The 24,884-nt window shown below is 44.3% G+C and overlaps 1 protein-coding gene across 2 annotated transcripts in view; it reads left to right on the top strand.

Moving 5' to 3' along the window:
• Positions 1-24,884, top strand: part of LOC308331074 (guanine nucleotide exchange factor DBS-like) — a 72,513-nt gene that overhangs the window by 20,770 nt on the left and 26,859 nt on the right. For both annotated transcript variants that reach the window (XM_080786214.1, XM_080786213.1), the window contains exons 4-7: positions 16,186-16,276; positions 20,351-20,470; positions 21,831-21,947; positions 23,702-23,851. In XM_080786214.1, coding sequence (XP_080642340.1) covers positions 16,186-16,276; positions 20,351-20,470; positions 21,831-21,947; positions 23,702-23,851 — 478 coding nt within the window. The remainder of the gene's footprint in view (positions 1-16,185; positions 16,277-20,350; positions 20,471-21,830; positions 21,948-23,701; positions 23,852-24,884) is intronic.

Below are 24,884 nucleotides of genomic sequence, written 5' to 3'. Positions count from 1 at the left end.
GACCCCCGTGGAAGGCTGATATTTACAATCAGGTGGGTCGGACTGATTGAACATCTAGCCTCAAAACGACATTTGGTTTGATAGGGACCTTAGGCGTATAATATAGTCTAGTTGTAAAGAAGAGCTCTCTTTATAGACTATGATACACTGAGGCCTTCATGCCACTCTACCCACCAAGCCTACACGCCCTCTCTCTCTTTGCGAGGCGTTACTCTCCTCCTCCTACCCTCTTTTCCATTCTTGTGCTGCTCATACTGTAGCCTTCTTTCATTCATGCAACATGTTTTAAAAGCGAGCCTATTCCAGTTGTGTATTGCGTTCGATCAGACGGGACCAGATAATGCGTTTGCCCTTGAATACTCACACATCTTCTGTGCAGGCTATATCAACAGCAAATCGCATCCCGGCCTGACTAACGCAATAAAACAATACGCATAATTGTTTCCTTGTGGCTCATGCCAAATGGAAATAATCTCATGACGTGTTCGCTCATTGCTATGTGGTTTTTATGCCATTGTAACCAGTAATCGATATTAATAAACACTCCTTTTGATAGTACAATCTATTTTGTTGGAGCAGTTTATTTGGTTCATGATTTACTGTATATCTGAATGTTACTTATGCAAAAGGGAATTCTATTACATTTCATTTATTCAAGCGGTCCAACAACTCACGTCCGACAGACAGACGTTTTTGATGTGATGCGCTGAAATAGCTTGAATATTCCAGAGTCATTTTATTATGATTTTAGAATATCATTGCTGATTAATCATATCGGATTAATCCACTATTTCACGGACTACATTAATGGTGCCCCGTTTATATGAGGACCCTTTTGAGACTGTAATGATTTCCCTTTGTATGTGACATCGGTGTACATTTTTTTTTTATTGAATCAAAGTTCAACGCAACTTTGGATTTCATGCTCATGTTTCACACGTCGCTGTAAGGGCTGACGTAATAAGCGTTCGACATCTCTAAATCACTAATAGCTAAACCTCTGCAGGGGGACGCTTGTGAAAAGAGAAATAAACAAAAACGGGTTTATAGTTCCTCACTTCCTAAGGACCCGACCGTTAAATAACCTCGGAAATTGCTATCCGAAGGCTGTTCTAAACGGTAAAACTGTGAGCCAACCGGCTTTCTGCCAACCGACTTTCTATATTTGATCATCTAGTATGTCATATAGAGAAAGGGTTGGAACCTGGATGATGTGAAAAGTACGAAATTAAATGCTTCAAATAGGGTTATAAATAAATAAATAGTGGCAGAAACACTTCGTGTGTAGTATGACTTTTTAACTTAACAAGTGCCCAAATAGGGTTTAGTGGCAGAAACACTTCGTGTGTAGTATGACTTTTTAACTTGACAAGTGCCCGCAGAGTAGCTAAGACTAATACTTTCTCGCTAAGACCAGGAGTGAATGAGACGTTTGAGTGTTTTTGTTAACACTGAACGAACGGCGCTGCATTGTAAATATCAGTGTGCGCCATTTTTTGTGTTGTTGTAAATCGGCTGTTTTCCGACGGTTAACACACCCCTTTTTGTCAGAAATCTGACGAAGGGAAGGTTTGTTGGCGAGATCGCCATCTTGCTTTTCAAGCTAACACGCCTCCACTGGGAGGACACAGAGCCGTGACGTAGCTTCGGTCGTGTGCGACCGACAGCCCCTCTGACAGACGAACACAGCCAACCACCCCAGCGGCTATAGCTGGCTTGTGCATGTTTGATGTGACATACGATAACACGTTTCCGTGTCTTATGCGTTTGTCACGTCACATCACATCATCGGTTGCACGCTGTGTCTCGAGTAGTGGCAACGACGTCATACATGGCTGCTCGAATTAATGGTTCTTGAATAGTAAGACTTGGTAACACCCATACTGCTAGTTTGATTGGTATAAACCAGTATAAGGATTTTAGGAAAGGCTATCTAACTCCATGCACTGTCGTTTTGAATCAGTTTAACACAATTTGTCGTGAATGAGCATAAATGAGACATTTTCTTTAAGGGATATAATACTTGTTGACTTAATAGCTACTGAGGTTTGTTTGCCTACAGGCTATTATTACAGGACCTAGTTTTACACTGGGCCTTTACCAAATTTAGTTTTCAAGGAAGTTGAAAGGTAATTGAGTGATCGTTTAATTAGACCTCCACAGGTTATAATTAATCGACCATTAACAGCTTTAATTGTGCGAGCTACTGTCACTGACATTTTGTAATTCAGTTTTGACAGGATAACATTGATTGGGTAATGAATGGCTTATTCATTCATTTAAAGTTAAAGCGATCATTACAGGCGACTTTGACTAAACTTTAATTTGGTATTGTTTGATTAGTTCCCATTGAATGATTTGAAGTATAATTAAGTTAATTGGATCGATTTTAATTTGAATTAATTACATTTTTAAGGTTTAATTGATTTAAATTTTAATTGAATTGAATTTATAAAATTTTATGAAATTTGGATTAATTTTATTTTTTATTTTATTCATTCAATTTTCAAATTATTATTATTATTTTTTTCTCTCTCTTTGCTGTTTTTGATTTATTTTATTTTATTTCTGATCCCCATATCTTTTCGTTTTATTTGCTCTCTTCCTCCTTTTTCAAACAATCATTTGATTCTTTGATAAGGATTTAGAGAGTCAATAAAAAGGGGGTTAAGGAATATATATAATAATTACAGAGCAGGGAGAAAAATAAACAAAAACAGGTGCGTTTTCCCTTTGTCTCATTTGTGCGCATTTATCAGCTTTGCTGTTGTGCTTGATTGCCAGTGCTGAGACGCTGTTTCTCCATTCCTTTTACCTCAAATAGCAGTGCGGTGTTTTTGAGTATTAGTACATTTTCGAAGACTTTCAGGCTGGTATACTACTAGCCTACTTTGTGTTGTGAAGGGACAAGTGACTCCAAAGCAGTCACATCCCTGTTGTCAGGAGCCTACAAAAAAAAGTTAGATTGCAGGATCGCCATCTTGTATTTTACCTCACGTAGCCCCGTCCCCCGATAGGAGGTCCAAAACTAAGGCCGCCCATCCGGCGGGCGCTTTGGACATTCCCCCTTTGCCCGTACTGTGTGACAATCACAGCCAGTCACCCCATCTAGTGGCCATAGCTGGTGTCACGACGTGGTACGTGCATGTTCATGGTTGGACAAAGCATTAAGACGTTTGGATCTGTGTCATGTGTACGCTGTTTTTGTGAATAACGGCACAACACTCACTGGGTCTATTTGCATGCGTTTGTTCAAATAGTATCAGCAACCGCGTACATGCGGAGCTGCTCAATTGGTATTTCTTTGAAGTATAGTGTTACTCAGAGACACTGTACTGCTGGTTTGATTGTTTGTACTCTGTGTGGTGGTTTTGTGGTACTGCTCCGTTACACTGTCGTATGGTTCAGGTAGAGAAAAGTCATTTTTGAATGCACAATGAATGAAACGTTTTGAAAGTGGGGACCTTTATTATTATAAATCTAAATTGTGATTGTTTTATCACACCCTACCATTATAGAATCCTAGCTTCGCCTAGGGTTTCACAATTTAAATTCTAAAAAGTTTCAACTGTGGCTGTGTGATAGTTTGATTAGACCTGTACGGGTTATAATTAGTCGATCACTTACTCATTGTTTTAGCTGGCTCCATTTCGTGAAATTGTTTTGATTTGACCCGGTGGTTGAATTAATTCAATTTTCGCGAATGGTCTTAGTTGCAGGCTGTTAATAATCAGTGACTCTCACTGCTTAATTAATTCCGTTTTGACAAATAGTTTTAATGGAATAGTGGGCTATTTGCTCATGTTTTCAATTAATTCAGTTTTGACAAACAGCTTTGATTTGGCAATCAGTTACTTACTCAGTGTTTCGATTGAACATTGGTAACTGCAACTTGGATAAGGCTTTAATTGAACTTTAATTGAATTTCATTGATTCAATTTTTTTTTAATAAAAGAAAAAGGGAATGAAAGTTTTTAATTAAATTTGATTGATTGAAGTTTAAGTTGAATTTTATTAGAATTTTAGTTTTTGAGAATTCTTTTTTTTAAAGTTTTATTTGCTCTCTTCCTCCCTTTTCAAATTATCGCTTCGATTCTTTGATAGGAATTAAGAGAGTAAATAAAAGGGGGGTTAATAGGTAAATAATAAATAACAAAAACAAATATATATCCACTTTGTTTCATTCGTGCGCATTCTTACATTGCTGTTTTTGCTTGATAGACAGTGGAAGGACGCTACTTGTCCATTCTACCTCCCGGTGTCAGGGTTACGGAACAACATCATTTGTGGAGCTTTTGAGTATTGTTATACTTCCGAGAGCTTTCAAATTACTAGTGCTAAAACCATAGCAGTCAGAAGGTGAACATGGATCCAATTATAGCCATGATCAAAGGACTCCAGGTCACCACTGGTCTATTTATTGATGACACGCCTTGCGTGAATCAATTAGATGTGACCATGACCCACTTAAATGTCCAAACTCTAGCTAATTTACATGCTGAAACCAGAGGCTATACTGAAGCCGAACGGGATAAATTAGCTGGACATTTGTTGGGAAATTTAATCCGTTTATTTGAGCTGGATCTTGCGACAGGCAAAGCACTTCGTCAGCAAGTACAGGATTTAACTGAAACGGCCAACCAGACCAGCAGTGACCTCCTCAAGGCACAGCTGGAAATAACTCTCTTACAGGGCATTAGTTCCCCAGCTTCCCCGCCGGGGACTCCTCCTTTGGAGGGGGGAAATGCCCAGTTGCGGCAGAGTCTGACTTCCCAAGACACACCCATGATGGGTGTGGAAGGAAGGTCTACAGACCCATTGGTGACCGACCGGCTGGATGCCGACGTCACTCTGCGCAAAGTAACAGACTTGGATTGGTTGATCAGCACTGATTCCTATGATTCCAGTTATATCATTCCGGTCATAGGCAAAAGCCCTGCGTTACTGCAGTGGGACCAAAGGTCCCCTGATGTGACCACGTCGTTGCCCTCAGGCGCGACCTCTATAGTCTATCAACTGCCCTTAGTGGGCAGGATGGAATTTGATGATCAGGAGCACATGTTGATATACAACATCGCTCAGGAAGGCACGGCCGCAGCGCACAAGAAGCGCACGGCAACCCTGGCTAGGGTAAGCGTGCTCGGTCCTCCACCACTGCCAGAGTTCGACGCAGAAATAACTCAAACTCTGGCGCTGGGGGACGCAACCGCAGATCCAAAATTTCACACAGATTTTCGACAGGTGTTGTATAAGCACGAGTCTGTCTTTGCCAAGGTTTCTCTTGATTGCGGGGTCACCGACATCCACCTGATGCGGACCCCGACGGAACCAGGTGCCCCGCCCTCGTGTGTGCGGCAATACAAAGTTCCCCTGACTCTGTATGACGAACCTCCGATTGACTATAGTAAACTGGCCCCTGTGGAAAGACATTTTGATCTAGTGTCATTACAGGCGGCTGACCCAGCCCTAGCCCACATGATGGCGCTCCTTGCTGGTGATACCCCATCACCTATCCCTGACGCAGACAGGGACTCCACAGAGTACCTGGCACAACTGCTGTTAGCAATGGACTGCATGTCACTGAGCGGGGGGCTGTTGGTGTATGCTGTTGACTTATATGCTGCACAGCGTGTGGTCATTCCCCAGCACCACAGGGGGATCCTATTAAGCTTTGGCCACAACTCCGCAACTGCTGGACATCAGGGTGCCCAGGCAACCTGCGATGTGTTGTGTCAGATAGCTTATTGGCCCAAAATGCACCAAGATGTGGTTGTTTATGTGAAAGGTTGTCTGACTTGTTGTCAGTCCCAAACTTCAAGTCCAAACCCCAGAGCGCCCTCACAAGAGAGGGGAGTTAAGTTTCCATATGCAGACCTCCAGATAGACTGGTTCGGGCCATTTGCCAGATCTTCTCAGGAAAACTTGGCAAAGAGCATGCAGGTCAGGAAAGCTTCCTATGACTACAGGGCCTCGCAGGGCCAGATCAAATTACACATGCCCCAGACAATCACCGAACTGACCGACTCTGAGACCAAAGCCTCTCTGTGGCTGCTCTACATTGTAGAGCGCTTGGTCGTGTTATATCTAGTCTATTTGAGTTTCTCACTGAAATAGTTTAAGCGACATAGGATCCTGTTTCCCGTGAAACAGTAAGAAACTTCCTCCCCTACCGAAACGGGATGACCAATCAGGGTGTAATTAGTAACCTTTGTTTACATTCTTTTTATTTTATTCTTATACTATGAAAGCTACCTCAAAATGCCTATACAGAATACTGACTCCTATGATGAAGGGTTGACCTTTTAATTCGGCCCTGCTTCAGTGTGAGACATGAGCAAACTACAACTCACTAGTGGAACAAATCCAACAAATAGATACGTTAATCTGTCACAAATGTAGCTACTCCTTTTTGTTTACTTACATTACATTTTGAGCCATTTTGCTCATAATATTTTGTTATCATTTAAGTCCTATTTTTACCAGACAAAATGTTTACTTACATTAGATTTTGAGCCATTTTGCTCCTTATATTTTTTATCATTTAAGTTTCATTTTTACCAGACGAAATGTTTATTTACACTAGATGTTGAGCCTTTTTGCTCCTTATATCCGGTTATCATTTAACGAAAGTATGATTTCCTTGCTTCTACTCTGGCCCTTGTTCCATTTTCTCTTCTCACTGTCACCCTGGTTTGCCAGTCTTTAGACCAGCACAACTTTACAAATAGAAGAGGGAGCTCAGTGTAAATGACTTAGGAGAAACCATGTCGTTTTGGGTGCATGATGGGGTCAATGAGACTCTGACCCGCCCGCAATGACATGATTGACATTGCTGTGTGTTTTTCCCCTGGGAGCCTGCCGTGCTCAGGGAAAAACCTTACACCCACCTGAATGACATTACAGACACCGCTTCCTCCTCCTCTATCATGGATATCATTCCGGGCAAACCGGAAACCTTGCAACACACCTGAAATGACACTGTTGCGTTCCTCTCCTGGGAGCAAAGGATCGTGCTCGGAAAAAGCTCCCTCTCCCTCTCTCTCTCATGGAACTCTGTTCGTGCAGAGCGGGACCTGGCCTCACCTAAAGACATTGCATACACTGTCGCCTGCTCTCTGTCGCTCTCTCTCTCTCTCTCTCCCTTCCCCATGGATGCTGATACAGGCCGAGGAAGACCTGCACCCAGGTTAATGACATTACAGACACTGCCTCATGCCTCCCAGTTCCTCCTGGATTCTACTCTGCAACTAGCGGAACTCTGCATCCGCCTGAAATAACAGTACAGGCATTGTTTTCCTACCGCTCCCCTGTGCCACAGATACTACACTGGGCACCCAAGAGAAAGCCATGAACATTGACAACACATTGGCCTCAAATTGACAGCTTGTCACAAATTAAGTGCGGGATATGAAATAGGACAAATGAGGGTCCACGGACGTTGTCTCGTGCCCCCTCATGTGTCCTAAGGGGGGATTATGTAGCGTGAGGAGGGGGGTGTTAACTGACAAGGCACAATTTGTGCTGAACAATGAAAGGATGACATAGCACCAAAACCCCGTTTTTCCTGAGTGAGTAAAATTAGGAGAAACGGCAAGATGTAGCCCTCAGTTTGACCCCTGTTTTAACACTGCTGAGTACAGGTGTATGACAAAACCCAGACCGGACAATTTGTCACGCTATCTGAAGTGACCACAAGGTTGACTTTTTGACCAAATGCTGACCCTAACAGGGAGACCCTCTGCCACATGGCACATACAACTAGCACGAACACCAACAGACACGCACGCTGAGTGTGGACATTTGATGCATATCACACACCACTGATAAATGTGTTATTCAGCAAAGGCGCACATCTGATGAAAAATGTAATATTCTTATTGTTGATTGCTGATCATATTTTTCATTTTCTAACCACTGATTTGTGACGTGTGCATTTGTGTGCATTGTGTGTGTGTGTGTGTATGTGCGTGTGTGTGTGTGCGCGACGCGCGCATCTGTGTTAGCACTCAGAGGAGTGCAAAAGTGTAAGGCGAGATGGTCAACGGAGATAAGAATGAATAATGACCACAGGATGTTTTCCCCGTGTGGTAAAAACTGTTAATGAAGAACTGCTAACTGTTTTCTTTAAGTCAGCAGCTTAAGAACCAGTTTAAACCAGTTTTTGGGAAAGACAGAAAATTAAGAGTCAGCCACCCTTTCCAATATAATGATCGTGTCAACTAAGACACGATGCTCTTGTTTTGCGATAGCTCTGGAGAGTGGTCGCACCAACCCCAACTAGCCCATGCGCATGCAGTGGGTCCGAACAGGATAGCCGCCTATGAATGCTCTTTCACGGCGATAGCTCTAAGGAGCAGATCGCCACATCACCGGCTGGCTAAGCTTTTACTCGGATGGCTCTTTTCTAGCGAAGCTCTGCGAGCAGATCGAATCAAACGCACGGCTGGCCCGAGTACATGCAGTCGATTGCGCTTTTACGCAGTAGCTCTCCGGAGAGGCCACTCCAACCGGCAGGCAGCACCCAGCTGGCCTACGCGCAGGACAACAGACAGGCAGCCGGCCTGAGGACAACCGCCTAGTCTAAACGGCGATTATAGGACTTAAGAGCAGTCCTTGTTAATATACCAGTTTAATGCGAGTTTTACTCTGAGACAGTGATGACTTGTTACACTTTAACTTAAGAAGAAAAGTAAATTCTCGCGCGCTGCATCTGGACCAAGTGAACTTTTCCTGGCAATGCAGAACACTTGAGGACCCCCGTGGAAGGCTGATATTTACAATCAGGTGGGTCGGACTGATTGAACATCTAGCCTCAAAACGACATTTGGTTTGATAGGGACCTTAGGCGTATAATATAGTCTAGTTGTAAAGAAGAGCTCTCTTTATAGACTATGATACACTGAGGCCTTCATGCCACTCTACCCACCAAGCCTACACGCCCTCTCTCTCTTTGCGAGGCGTTACTCTCCTCCTCCTACCCTCTTTTCCATTCTTGTGCTGCTCATACTGTAGCCTTCTTTCATTCATGCAACATGTTTTAAAAGCGAGCCTATTCCAGTTGTGTATTGCGTTCGATCAGACGGGACCAGATAATGCGTTTGCCCTTGAATACTCACACATCTTCTGTGCAGGCTATATCAACAGCAAATCGCATCCCGGCCTGACTAACGCAATAAAACAATACGCATAATTGTTTCCTTGTGGCTCATGCCAAATGGAAATAATCTCATGACGTGTTCGCTCATTGCTATGTGGTTTTTATGCCATTGTAACCAGTAATCGATATTAATAAACACTCCTTTTGATAGTACAATCTATTTTGTTGGAGCAGTTTATTTGGTTCATGATTTACTGTATATCTGAATGTTACTTATGCAAAAGGGAATTCTATTACATTTCATTTATTCAAGCGGTCCAACAACTCACGTCCGACAGACAGACGTTTTTGATGTGATGCGCTGAAATAGCTTGAATATTCCAGAGTCATTTTATTATGATTTTAGAATATCATTGCTGATTAATCATATCGGATTAATCCACTATTTCACGGACTACAGCTGCCAAGGCTAACGTTTTAATGAGGACACCAACGTTTTTCTGGACGGGTAATACTGCCTTCTTCAAAAATAAAACAAAAACCGGGGCCATTTTAGATTTTAGCAGACATCTGCTATTCTTGAACATTTTTGAAAAATCTTGGAAGTGTGATAACTTACTGATTTTAGAAGGCATTTGTAGAATCGGAAAAATAATTGGTTATGGAAAACCTGAATATTTCTATAACAAGTGCAAGTATTTGGGTCTCACTGCAGAGGCACCTGGTGCTGCCTGCATTCAGTGGCATGGGTCTCACTGCGCAGGCACCTGGTGCTGCCTGCATTCAGTGGCATGGGTCTCACTGCAGAGGCACCTGGTGCTGCCTGCGTTCAGTGGCATGGGTCTCACTGCGCAGGCACCTGGTGCTGCCTGCATTCAGTGGCATGGGTCTCACTGCGCAGGCACCTGGTGCTGCCTGCATTCAGTGGCATGGGTCTCACTGCGCAGGCACCTGGTGCTGCCTGCTTTCAGTGGCATGGGTCTCACTGCGCAGGCACCTGGTGCTGCCTGCATTCAGTGGCATGGGTCTCACTGCGCAGGCACCTGGTGCTGCCTGCTTTCAGTGGCATGGGTCTCACTGCGCAGGCACCTGGTGCTGCCTGCATTCAGTGGCATGGGTCTCACTGCGCAGGCACCTGGTGCTGCCTGCATTCAGTGGCATGGGTCTCACTGCGCAGGCACCTGGTGCTGCCTGCATTCAGTGGCATGGGTCTCACTGCGCAGGTACCTGGTGCTGCCTGCATTCAGTGGCATGGGTCTCACTGCGCAGGTACCTGGTGCTGCCTGCATTCAGTGGCATGGGTCTCACTGCGCAGGTACCTGGTGCTGCCTGCATTCAGTGGCATGGGTCTCACTGCGCAGGTACCTGGTGCTGCCTGCATTCAGTGGCATGGGTCCCGCAGGTACCTGGTGCCGTCTGCGTTCAGTGGCATGGGTCCCGCAGGTACCTGGTGCCGTCTGCGTTCAGGGGGGCAGTCAGACAGATATTTTGTGAAGCCACTAAGGAAATCGGGACATCCTGAAAGTTCATATAATGGCCTGTTGTGGCGCTGTCATTGGGCCCAAAAAAACCCCCATATCCCCATAGAGGTCCATGTATTTGGGCCCAACTTCACCTAGACTGTATTACCTTAATAAACATGGTCATGAATACTTTCTGCTTCCAGTCACTAGTTTAAAGTATCATTTCTCATGTCATAATATTCTTTTTGGAAAATGATGGTCCAATTTATTTAAAAAATGACCATAAAGTCACGTATGTTCTGAGGGGCGTGGCTACCGTTACAGTCTATGAACGGGAGCCGCCCCCCGTTCGAGTCAAAATAAAAACCAACTACGAAGAAGTGGGGAAGTCCCGCCTCATTGTCTGGGCCAGCCAATGGGCCAGCTGGGCCAAAACGGATCTAGAAAGATGGCGATTTACAATACAAGGACTGACTGGCTTCATTTTACGTCCATATCAGACCTGAATATTTCTATTAATTATAGAAATATTCAGGTTTTCCTTAACCCATTAAGACCTGAGGCCGATTCTACAGATCAGTAAGAATCTAAATCAGTAAGTTATCACACTTCCAAGATCTCCAAGAATAGCAGATGTCTGATAAAATCTAAAATGGCACAGATGCCTTCCCGGGTTTTTGTTTTCTGTTTGTTTAGTTCTTTTCATGGTTAATGATGACTGAAATTCACTACTATTACTACTACTACTACTACTACTACTATTACTACTGTCTACTACTACTAGCATTTTATACAGATTGTGGTTCCTTTGACATTGAAGTTGTTTAATGTTGTTTGATGTTTAATGAATTTCACTATACAGTCTCCATGAAGCATGTGATCTTCTGTGTCATAATCCTTTTACCCATTTATGCATGCTTTGCATCGTCAAACACACTCAGTAAATTAATTAACAGCTGTACGTGTCCTTGGGCTGAGCCCCCAATCCCCCCGCACGCATGCACACACACACACACACACACACACACGCACACACACACACACACACACACACACACACACACACACACACACACACACACACACACACACACACACTAACACCAACATTACAAATATGCCCAGAACATCGGGATGAACCTGTGTCGTTTATGGCTGCTCCAACAGTATAGTGGCAACATAAGAAAAAACGGAATGTCAAAAATATCTACCGCGGTGGCTGAGACCAGAGCCATCGTTGAGTAATGGTTGAGACGAAGCAGTGAAAGGTCCTGAAAGATACATAACATCAGTCTTATACCCAATACGCAATCTTTCTGTTTTATGAACACAAGGCTGCTGTACTTTATACCTCATATACTAAGCATTTAAAGGGCCCCACAGCTACGTCGGCTACAGGAAATACGTATAAGCTGCGACCATGAGACCCGTTTCTGAATTCGTCAATATAGATGTCCACCGTAGTCTACTATGACTGGATCAATTTCAAGCATTCGAAAGTGTTAAAGGGTAAACAGTTTTTAAACTAACAATATTCAATGAATCCAATATTTGTTTAATCAGTATTTTTGTTTTTAATATTTTTTATCCCACGATTTTGTAACCCATTTTTCACCCCTGTGTCAATCATCTACTGAGATCCTGGGCTCTACACACCCTCCGCCAACCTGGGGAGAGCAACGGACTTAACTCATGCTTCCTTCATGCTTGAGTGTCCAAGTTGCTCCTTTACACCTGACAGGGGGGAGTTTCCCCGACCGAACGTAGCGCGTGTAAGGAACACGTTATTCCAACCAGTTCCTTTCCCCTCCATCAGGCGCCCCGGCTGGCCAGGGGGAGGCAGTTTAGAGACCAGGATTACTGCATGTTTTTGTGAGGGTATCTACCCTAGGGGACATGGGGAGAACATGCAAACTCCACACAGAAAGGCCCTTTCGCCAACCCCGCCTTCGGCACATATACTTAATCAGTATATGTGCGTGCCTAAACCTGAGCAATTATACCGATCTATCCGTGCTCCATGCAGCGTGGCATGTGTATTCAATTCATTCATGCAACACATCTCAGGCAGAGCTTTTCCACAGCTCAGCTGACACAACACTTCACACAGTGAGTGAAGGTTTTCCACGAGCATCCATGCATGTTGAGAAATCCAATTATTTGGACACCTTCCAAGTGCACGGTTGCTCCCCCACTATAATCGACCCAGAAGGCATTCCATGAATATTTAAATTAATCAATTTATAGAAATGTGTGACTAAATCCTTTCACCATAGTATTAGCGTATGTTTTTTTTTTAATGCATATTTCTTTTTCTCCATACTATTGAAGTAATTATGTCACAAAAGAGAACGTTTCCATCTTTACTTTTTCAAATCCAAAATCGTTGTGTCTCTGACATATATGATTAACCCATTCTGACCTGAGATCAGATTCATACGAGGTTTTCCACTGGACACACACTGGTCTGATTAACCCATTCTGACCTGAGATCAGATTCTAAAAAATGTCAGTCGTTCTTTGATTTTTCAAAAATAGCAGACCTACAAGCTCGTAGCGCGCCACTCGGTGGCGCGCTATGAGCTTGTAGATCTGCTATTTTTCAATAGCTAAAGCATAACATGATGCTGACACCAGAATGGGTTCCCGTTCAGAATGGGTTAAAACTCTTGGGGACACCTGCAACAACAGCCAATCAGCTTCTTCCGGGTCGGGGGGGGTCATTGTGTTTGGCGTGTCATCGCCGGCAGAAAAGGGCAGATCGGGGCCATGCATGAATCTCATCACATGACCATGTTCTCTTATTATGCCAAACCTCCAGCGCTGTGTTCTGGGCATATATAAACCAGTTAACCCATTCTGAACGGGAAGCCATTTTGGTGTTGGCATCATGTCGTGTTTTAGCTATTGAAAAATAGCAGATCTACAAGCTCATAGCGCGCCACCGAGTGGCGCGCTACGAGCTTGTAGGTCTGCTATTTTTTTTTAATCGAAGAACGACTGACATTTTTAGAATCTGATCTCAGGTCAGAATGGGTTAATCAGACCAGTGTGTGTCCAGTGGAAAACCTCGTATGAATCTGATCTCAGGTCAGAATGGGTTAAAACTCTTGGGGACACCTGCAACAACAGCCAATCAGCTTCTTCCGGGTCGGGGAGGGTCATTGTGTTTTCGCGTGTCATCATCGCCGGCAGAAAAGGGCAGATCGAGGGCCATGCATGAATCTCATCACATGACCATGTTCTCTTATTATGCCAAACCTCCAGCGCTGCATGTGTTCTGGGCATAATATATAAACCAGTTAACGACCATGATGCTATTTCAGCGAACGTTCTCAAATGTCTCGGAGGCATGAGACCCGCTTCATCTTCTCATGGCTTGCATTCTCCTCCCATTCTCCTCCTCCTTCCTGTGTCTCTGCTCTGAATGGGAGTAATTGCAGAAAGAAAGAACACTTAGGATGGGGGGGGGGGGGGGGGGGGGGTAAAAGAAAGGGGGGAGGGTAATGATTTCAGGAGGGTAAAAAAAAAGAAGGATGAGGGAATGGCACTCTCAACATAGAATGTGTCATTGAGAGAGAGAGAGAGAGAGAGAGAGAGAGAGAGAGAGAGAGAGAGAGAGAGAGAGAGAGAGAGAGAGAGAGAGAGAGAGAGAGAGAGAGAGAGAGAGATAAGAGGTAGTATTAACCCATTCTGAACGGGAACCCATTTTAGTATTAGCATCATGTTATGCTTTAGCTATTTAAAAATAGCAGATCTACAAGCTCATAGCGCGCCACCGAGTGGCGCGCTACGAGCTTGTAGGTCTGCTATTTTTGAAAAATCGAAGAACGACTGACATTTTTGATCTGATCTCAGGTCAGAATGGGTTAATCAGACCAGTGTGTGTCCAGTGGAAACCTCGTATGAATCTGATCTCAGGTCAGAATGGGATAAGCAGAGACTGGCAGACAGAAATGAGCCGGTATTGAAAGCCATACTGTATACCCTCCTCCTTCACAATAGAGAAAGCCTCATGCACCTTCAAGAGACACTGGCCCACACACACACACACACACACACACACACACACACGCACACACACACACACACACGCACGCTGATTGGCCACCGGAACCCCTTTTCCACCTCACCGCCATCCTCAGGAGCCCTGCACCGCTCCCTCCTCTCATTGGCCGAGTGTCGCGCGGCGCGGTACAAAGCACCAGACGCTGCATGGAGGGAGGATGCTGGGAGGAGGATGGTCTGAAGGCAGCGCGTCTCTCTCCCTCACACTGCAGGGCTCTGTGTCTATATGCCTCTCAGGCACACCCCCCTCCATTCTCTCTCTCTCTCTCCCTCTCTCTCTCTCTCTCTCTCACTCTCTCTTCCTCTCAGGTCCTTTTCGCCTTCTGCAGGTCTCTGCTGGAACATTCATTTCATTTCATCTCCTGCCAGACCGGTTTAGTTGTGAAGAGCTTTGGTTGGATTGGACGCTGTGTCGTTTGAGGGAATTATACACTACACTGCTGAGAAGAAGGAGGTCTTGGTATATTTATATACCGTGTTGTTGTTGCCGACCGTCGGAGGAGGAGGCTTGTGTTGTTGTGTTGTCGTATCCCGCGGAGGTTGAGGGCTCACGCTTGTCCACAATAGGAGGTGCGTTGTGTTTCTACACGTGTGTGTGTGCCAATTAAGGAGGGGGATTCTGCTGACAAGCTGCATGCAGATCATCTGGCCTGTGTGTGTGTGTGTGTGTGTGTGTGTGTGTGTGTGTGTGTGTGTGTGTGCATCGTGAAAAACCCCTCGTCTCTCTCTCTTAGGACCACAGAAAGAAGCGGGTGTGGTGGCGGTGGGCGGTGCGGGGCGGTGGGTGGCGTTGGGGGGCATGGCGCTGGAGGCTGATAGACAGCTATAGGGCATGTGGTGGAGGTTCTGGATGGTTCTGTTCTGTCGGACTGACTGTCTGGACAACCTGTCTCAGAAGGTCAGATTTGTTTGAGCAAAGATATAAGTAAGAGGAGGAAGAAGACATGAAAGGACTTGTTTCATGATTCTTTGCACGTGTCAGCGTCTCCCTGCTCCACTTGGGTCCTATTGTGCACATGAGAGCAAAAGGAAAGCCGGGTGGATTCTTTTCTTTTTTGGGTTCTTTAACTTCAACACGCCTGGACGTTTTTTCCTTTTATTATAGCAATAGCATTGTTACAGTATAATGTTCTTCTGTGTGCTCAACTTCTCATTGACTGATGGGTAATTTGTGTTTTCTATTTCACTGTATATGATGTTTTTTTTGATTGAATCCTTCACATCAGTGCCCACGTGTCTGGTCCACGTCTGTCACCTTTCAACGTGGTGTTAACCCATTCTGAACGGGAACCCATTTTGGTGTCGGCATCATGTCATGCTTTAGCTATTGAAAAATAGCAGATCTACAAGCTCATAGCGCGCCACCGAGTGGCGCGCTACGAGCTTGTAGGTCTGCTATTTTTTGAAAAATCGAAGAACGACTGACATTTTTATAGAATCTGATCTCAGGTCAGAATGGGGTTAATCAGACCAGTGTGTGTCCAGTGGAAACCTCGTATGAATCTGATCTCAGGTCAGAATGGGTTAATGACCACAGTGGTCCTCTGTGTGTTGCAGTCTGTCAGCGACAGGAGTGGGCTTCATCTTGGTCATCGACCGCCGGCAGGACCGATGGGCGGCTGTCAAGGGGACCCTGCTTCGCATCGCAGTGAGTTTTGACTGTTTCTTTGACTATTGTACTTACACGTGTGTGTTTGTGTGTGTGTGTGTGTGTGTGTGTGTGTGTGTGTGTGTGTGTGTGCGTGTGTGCGTCTGTGAGGCATGCTGTATATATACATTTACTTTTCCACAGAGCTTCTTCCTCTATTGCGGCTCTCCTTTGTGTCTGTGTGTCTGTGTGTCTGTGTGTTCGCTCCTTTGTTCAAGAAAAAGTATGTAATCCTTGGTGTTGTGAGTGCAGCAGTCGCAGGTTTGACAGAAAACACACTTTACACCCTCACTGGGTGGGGGGGGTAACATGTAGTAGGAGAGGTGTTAACACTCCTCCCTTCTCTCTCTTGGAGAGCTTCCACGTCATGTGCAAGGGAGAACATAATGGACTAATATCCCCTGCACTATACCCTTGGGGGCTGTTATGAGGCACCCACCCCTCGACACACACACACACACACACACACACACACACACACACACACACACACGTCCCCTCAACTCCCTCCAACCTTCCTCAAAAGGCTGCCGTGTGTTTTCACAGATTATTTTTTTCTCCCCAATTCCCCGAGTCGTCGTTATGCCAATTGATTTCTTTCCACACACAGACATTTCTGTGTTGTCTCTTTTCTATCTCACTGCAGTGAAGAGTCCCCACCACCGGGAGGCCAGAGAGCCTATAGAGATCCTAGACTATAGATAGAGCCTATTCTCTATATACTCCTCCTGCCCGACATTCCCGGCAGGTGCTATAGTGACAATAATCACCCTTTCCACCCGCATGCAGCTTCCCCTCCCCCCCCCCCCCCCCTCCCAAACACGGGCCAATTGTGTCCGTACTGTAGAATGATGAACACAAAGCCGGATGTTTCTGTGTGGAGTTTGCATGTTCTCCCCGTGTCCCCTAGTGTAGGTAGTAACTAGGTAGGTACCCTCACAAAAACATGCAGTAATCCTGGTCTCTAAACTGCCTCCCCCTGGCCAGCCGGGGCGCCTGATGGAGGGGAAAGGAACTGGTTGGAATAACGTGTTCCTTCCACGCGCTACGTCCAACCAGGGAAACTCCCCCCTGTCAGGTGTAAAGGAGCAACTTGGGACCCTCAGGCATGAAGGAAGCATGAGTTAAGTCCGTTGCTCTCCCCAGGTTGGCGGAGGGTGTGTAGAGCCCAGGATCACATTAGATGATTGGCACAGGGGTGAAAAATGGGTTACAAAATCGTGGGATAAAAAAATATATAGAAAAAAAAACAAAGCCGGATGTAATGCGGTGGATTCGAGCACACACAACCTCTATGCGGCGGTGGGCAGGCACTTTACCACTTTACCACTGCGCCACCCTAGTGTTTTCATATAGCTTGAGGGCAAAATAAACATGTACTGTACGTACTGTATATATATGCCAGAGCAGGCAGGCAGGAGGCCGTGCTGCTCTGGTTGTCACATACAGTTTATTAGTTCATCTTGTCTGTTCATATTCATCTCACTCATGGATGTAACGCAAGTTATAGGATGGAGAAATATCCAAATTCACGTGTAATAATAAATAGCATGCGCTCTTTGAGAGGCTGTGTGTGTGTGTGTGTGCAGGTTTCTGGGTTCACCCCACTAACCTACTTTGGCTGAAATATATAGGGTGACTCATATTCTCGTATCAGCTGTATCACACTCACATTCAGACAACCACGAAGGGAAGCATGGCTGAGTCTCTCCCTCCCCCATGTCTCTCTCTCTCTCTCTCTCTCTCGCTCTCTCTCTCTCTCTCTCTCTCATGTTTGTCCATACAAGACAGACATGCCCCTCCCCTCCCCTCCCCCCCCCCACCCCCTCTCTCCCAAGTGGCGTTGTGCTTTCAGCACCAGCGCAGCGATGGACAGCTCCCTGGCGGATCTCATATTACCGACCGTCGAAGGCCAAAATGAGCTTCCACACATCGTGTGTCTGTATGGCGTAATAATACCGGACCTGCACGCTTTTCAACACCCGCGCACTGCCCCGTGTTGCCAGAGACAATAACAGGCTGCTGCCGGGAGAGACCAGGGTCCGGAGAAGGGGGGAGTGTTGTGTTGAGAGATGGATCGTTTGATACAGAGAGAGCCATGAGATGAATATCACCACCCATGATCCCACAGGGGGGACACACAACACACGGGAGGCTCACTCGCTCATTTCAAATTGAATCAGGCTTTATTAATCCCACCTTGGGGACGTTACAGGCTGACAGACATGGTTAATGGGGGGGTTATTCAGTCAACCCTGCCTGGAAGAGAGGCTGCTTGCCTGTTTGGGGGGGGGGGGGGAATTCGGGGCCGCAGGTTGCTAAGTGAACGTTAACCCATTCTGAACGGGAACCCATTTTGGTGTTATGCATCATGTTATGCTTTAGCTATTGAAAAATAGCAGATCTACAAGCTCATAGCGCGCCACCGAGTGGCGCGCTATGAGCTTGTAGGTCTGCTATTTTTTTTAAATCGAAGAACGACTGACATTTTTTAGAATCTGATCTCAGGTCAGAATGGGTTAATCAGACCAGTGTATGTCCCAGTGGAAACCTCGTATGAATCTGATCTCAGGTCAGAATGGGTTAATGAAAGCTGGCACGTGTTGAGCCGTCGCCGTCTAGTTGAAATGAGGACGACAAAACGAAAGTCCAAAGGGCTCCATTTTCGTCACCGCTAAACCCCTTATCCCTAAACTTTTTTTTTTTTTTACTTACTATTTTGCAAAACAATTTTGAATAGTTAAAATGGCCAGTCTACAACAAGCTCACAACGTGTCAATGTCTTTGGCTGTAGTTGAACTATTCAAAAATGTTTTTTCAAAATAATAAAAAAAGGCAAAGAAGTTTAGGGAGGTTTATTAACGGTGACGAAAATATGGAGCCCAAAATCTCCAGCGAGAGTCAAGCCATATCATGATGGTTTGATGGATGTTTATATCTGTTTCCTACTAGGTATAGTTGAAGTGTGTGTGTGTGTGTGTGTGTGTGTGTGTGTGTGTGTGTGTGTGTGTGTGTGTGTTTCCGCTTGCTGCTAGATTGCTGACAGACAGGCCAGGTGTGCAGTTTATATAGACCCAGATACTGTTTTCACTCATGCAGCCCCTGGAGATACCCAAGCCCTGTGCTCCGTTTATCAGGCAGCTTCTCTGTGCCTGCACATGCGTGTTTTCTTAGTAATAGGTGCGTAAAGAATAACTGGGCTGTGACCACTAATGACTAAACCACCAGTCTAAACCTTGTGGTTGAATAGTTAGAGGTTAGACTTTTAACCCATTCTGACCTGAGATCAGATTCATACGAGGTTTCCACTGGACACACACTGGTCTGATGAACCCATTCTGACCTGAGATCAGATTCTAAAAATGTCAGTCGCTCTTCGATTTTTCAAAAATAGCAGACCTACAAGCTCGTAGCGCGCCACTCGGTGGCGCGCTATGAGCTTGTAGATCTGCTATTTTTCAATAGCTAAAGCATAACATGATGCTATAACACCAAAACGGGTTCCCGTTCAGAATGGGTTAAAGCCGTGCGTTTTAGGCGTTCTGACGTCTGTTTTGACGTCGTTGCTCAATTCTGCATGTCTGTTCAGCGAGAAGGAACATCTAATTGATTTATTAAATCCATTAAGAGTCCCCATCTCAAGTGGTTGTTTGTTAGCGGGATATTCCCGTTCTATCCTCTCCGGCCAGCATTCCCATGGCTCTACGGGGGGGGGGGGGAAGGGCCATGCAGTCTCGTCTCAAAGCACCGCTTTGTCATTTTGCTAATTAAACCACAGCTGCGTTAACAACCGGCAGTCCATCTGGAAAGAAAACCAGCATCCAGCCGCTTGCAGGTTGTCTGACACTCAGTTATAAAGATTTAGGTGGGATTGTATTGTTTAAGTTTGAATTGTTGAGCGGTAAATGCAAATTACCAAGATGAACATTCCCTCGAAATGTTCACAGTGTTCCGTCTCCGTCCTGTGTGTGTGTGTCTCAGGATGTGAGACGTGGTTACGACAGTAACCTGTGTGTGTCTCTCAGGATGTGAGACGTGGTTACGACAGTAACCTGTGTGTGTGTGTCTCATCAGGGCTCGTTCCCAGGGAACCTCCAGCTGGTGCTGGTCCTGAGGCCCACCACGCTACTGCAGCGGGCGCTCTCCGACATCCTGTTCAAGTTCAACAAGGATGAGTTCAAGATGAAGGTGCCGGTATGTAAATCTAATCAGCCTGCCTGCATGAGAGTGGACGGATATGACCCAATGGGACCTGTCCGCTTGGTTAATATATATATATTTTTAATATTGTTTTTATTAGGCATTTTTGTATGACAATTTCAGATTAGACAATGATAATAAGTAATTCAGTTAAATAAAAATGAAAAAAATAACAGGCAATGTAAATGTTCCACATACAGTATAATAAAAAAGTGTGATAAACATGAAAAAACTAAAAACAGTTAAACAATGACAAGTGTGAACAGACAAACAAAACAGACAACAGGACAGACACTCTTGCTCTCAAACTTCCAACATGTTGTAAATTAAGTAAGTTACAGACATTATTTTTTAAATAATAAAAAATAAAATAAAGAAAAAACACCCAGTTCCTTTTCTTTCAGTTCCTTTTCTTTCTTTCCAATTTTCTATTGTGCTATCTATTGTGTAGGAGGGGTTAGCGTGCACCTATTGAAATATTCAATGAAGGGTCGCTTGGTTAATATTTGTCCAGTCTACGAATGTAGACACGAACACTTGGGATTTTTTTCGCTGTGCACACATGCTATTACATCTTATATAGGAATGGCTAGTGTGCCTATTATGCACACACGCTGACTGTGTCAATGTTACTGTGCGTATACATATAGTTACTTATGCATATTAAGAGTCACTGAAAACTGGAGTGAAATTCCTTTCATGATTACAATACGGGGTCATAATATTCCTTTGATGATTCCTACAGTATGGTTACTTTCAATAAAGTCTGATTCTGAAAACTGTACTGTACTGTACTGTACTGTACTGTACTGTACTGTACTGTACTGTACTGTACTGTAGTTGGTTACGATAAAGTCACATTTATAGAACGGATCAACTCCTGTTGAAGTGTTTCATTATGTTTTGGAACCAATCTAGCTATTGTTATAGTATTAAAATTATTCCCAAAAATAACATAAAGAATATTTAACCCATTCTGGGGGGCGGGAACCCCTTTTGGTGTTTTAACTAAGCATCATGTTATACCTTAGCTATTGAAAAACAGCAGACCTACAAGCTCGTAGCGCGCCACTCGGTGGCGCGCTACGAGCTTGTAGGTCTGCTATTTTTGAAAAATCGTGAATATGCGGCACAAATCATTGAATATATATTCTTTCAGAAGACTCTTTTTTATTTATTTCGACGTCAGGCCTAAATTGGTTAATGCTTGATTGAATTGGACGTATCATAGTTTGTGTCCGTGTGTGTGTGTGTGTGTGTGTGTGTCTGTGTGTGTGTGTGTGTGTGTGTGTGTGTGTGTGTGTGTGTGTGTGTGTGTGTGTGTGTGTGTGTCCGTGTGTGTGAATTCCCGTAGGTGATCATGCTAAGCTCTGTGACTGAGCTCCACTCCTACATCGACCGAAGCCAGCTGACCCAGGATCTGGGAGGAACGCAGCAGTACTGCCACGAGAAGTGGATCTCTCACCGCACGGTGAGTTAAGGCAGCACGAACGAACGCTGCTGGTTTTCACACCACAGCAGCAGTCAAGACGACTGCTCCAGTAAATCAGCATCGAACCGGACCCTCTGAGCCAGCAAATACTGTCTTGTATAGTGATGCACCGAATATTCGGCCGCAGAAAATATTCGGCAGAAAATGGCTAAAAATTCATTTTGGGCCTATTCGGTTTCGGCCCGAATAGGCAGAAATTATATCACCGAATAGTGTATGCAATTAATGCATTCAAAAGGGCTGAATAAATGTTTTATGGACCCATAATAGTGATTATTATTCAAGTTAAGTTTTGCCAAAACCATTTATTTTGACATAAATCAGGTAGCTTTAAGGTACGGCCATGACAGCAATGGTAGGAAAAAAGATATATAATATTAATCATATTCGGATATTCGGTATTCGGTTTTCGGCCAACTGTTTCCTATATTCGGTATTCGGTTTCGGCCAAGAACTTCCCTTTCGGTGCATCCTTAGTCTTGTACACTATACACACTGCAGATGTTCTGGCTACAACACTATATGGAATGCACTTCCCATTGCAATCACAACTGCAGCCTCAGTCACTCCCAATCTTCCGCCGTAGTCCCAGCTCTTCAGACTCCATCATGGCCCGTATACTGTAGCACTTGCCCTAGCCCCGACGACAATTTACAATTTAGGCATTTAGCAGACGCTCTTAATCCAGAGACGACCTTACAGGCATAATATGCAAAGGCTCAATTTATGTAATGTAGAAGGGTTCCAACCGCGTCTCTATAGCCTATATGGCACGCCAGTCTGGTGCATCTCAAAGGCAGGACAGGTTACATGTGAAAAAGAAGGGACTGGAGCAGCTCAGACAATAATAGGCCCTTTAGTTTAATAACAGGGAGCAAGTTAAAAAGTGACAACGTTTCGATGTTTAAGTTGCATCTTCGTCAGGTCATCTGACCTGAGGGCTTAAATTGTCTGAGCTGCTCCAGTGCCTTCTTTTTCGCTCAGTTTATGTAACTTTATGTAGACTTAGATACCTAGCATTTTATACAGACTCGTAGCATTTTATGTAGACAGCACTAGAATAGCATTTAATGTAGACATAGCACTTTTATAGTTTCATTATATGGATATTCCACTGTTACATTCTTCGTCTATACGCATGTTTCATAATAACTACTTTTTATGTATGTGATTTTATTGCCATGCTTTTTGTTCTTGCTAGCTTTGCTGTCGGGTGGAAACCTTGTCCACCAGGGTTAGTTTTCAGGAAATAGAAAAGCAGAACCTGTTAGTTCCAATAGATCCAATATGTAGTTAATATGTAGTCCTTTCTTGTTCTTGTTAATACTTTTCATTGGTTAAATATCTATAAAACCGACGATGGCGAGACTTAACTTTCAAAGTGTGTCAAAAACAGCGTACATCTATATACTTTTGCGTGACACAGTTGTACGACAAACTATAGAGCATTCATTTATGGAAGGAAGAAAAGGACAAACGTTGAAACATATGTATAATAGAGATACAAGGTTTCTGTCTGACAGTAATGGTATGCTGATAATCAGAACCCTTCTGTCTTTTTTCCCCCTGTCTGTCTGTCTGTCTGTCTGTGTGTGTGTGTGTGTGTGTGTGTGTGTGTGTGTGTGTGTGTGTGTGTGTGTGTGTGTGTGTGTGTGTGTGTGTGTGTGTGTGTGTGTGCGTGTGTGCGTGTGCGTGCGTGCGTGCGTGCGTGCGCGTGTGCGTGTGTGACACAGGCCATCGAGGGATTTGCGTTGCTGGTGAAGAGAACGGCCCAGTCTCTGCAGTCGTTTGGGACAGAGCTGGCTGAAACTGAACTGCCCAACGACACGCAGGCCACAACGATCCTTCTGGAAGTGCACACCAACAAGAAGGACAGGATGAAGGTATAACACTAACACTAGTCAGTCCAATGCACATTAACCCATTCTGACCTGAGATCAGATTCATACGAGGTTTCCACTGGACACACACTGGTCTGATTAACCCATTCTGACCTGAGATCAGATTCTAAAAATGATTTCGATTTTTCAAAAATAGCAGACCTACAAGCTCGTAGCGCGCCACTCGGTGGCGCGCTATGAGCTTGTAGATCTGCTATTTTTCAATAGCTAAAGCACAACATGATGCTAACACCAAAATGGGTTCCCGTTCAGAATGGGATAATATGTGAGAGCATGACGTTGCTGTCGGGAGGGAAACCTCATAACTCCGTTTTTGAGGTTTTTGGTCTTTGGCATAAATCAGTGCTATTGAACACCCTTTACGTCTGTGTGTTGTTTCGAGAATATTCAACCAATGGAAAGTAGTAAAAAATGTGCTTTGGACAAAACCTCTTAACTCCATTGGACCCTCAAAATGTCTGCTGACGCAACTAACTCCACCACCTCTATACCCCTCTCGTGGAAGTAATTGACAATATCCAAAGTTACAACACCAAATTTGATGAGGCTGTATTATATTGCTTTGTTTTAAAAATACGGTTTTCTTAATTTCCTGAAGAATTTACATTTTGGAGTTATGAGGTTTCCTCCTCCCGACAGCAGAGATGAGCAGGTTCATGAACACACAAGCACAGTTTCTCTCTCTGTGGTGCATTTGGATGACATACTACTGTATAATAATAATAATAATAATAATATATTATTATATTACTACTGTATAGACCAGTGGTTTTCAACCCTCTTCATATCAAGGATCATTATTTATTCAGCGTTTGAGACACAGGCCACCATTAAGATGTAGCCTCTCAGACCCCAAAGATTTATATTTAGTTGTCGTTGGGTATTTCATTTCATTTCATTTCATATTTATTTATTTCATTTCAGTTTTGGTTTTTACATACTTATATTCATTTTACATATATTTTTTTACATATTCCAAATCTGAAAAGAAAAGGAGCAGGAAGAAGATAAATCT

The sequence above is a fragment of the Protomyctophum bolini genome (assembly GCF_963924005.1).
Source record: "Protomyctophum bolini genome assembly, chromosome: 16".
Classification (NCBI taxonomy): Eukaryota; Metazoa; Chordata; class Actinopteri; order Myctophiformes; family Myctophidae; genus Protomyctophum; species Protomyctophum bolini.
This window is presented reverse-complemented; position numbering and strand designations above follow the sequence as displayed.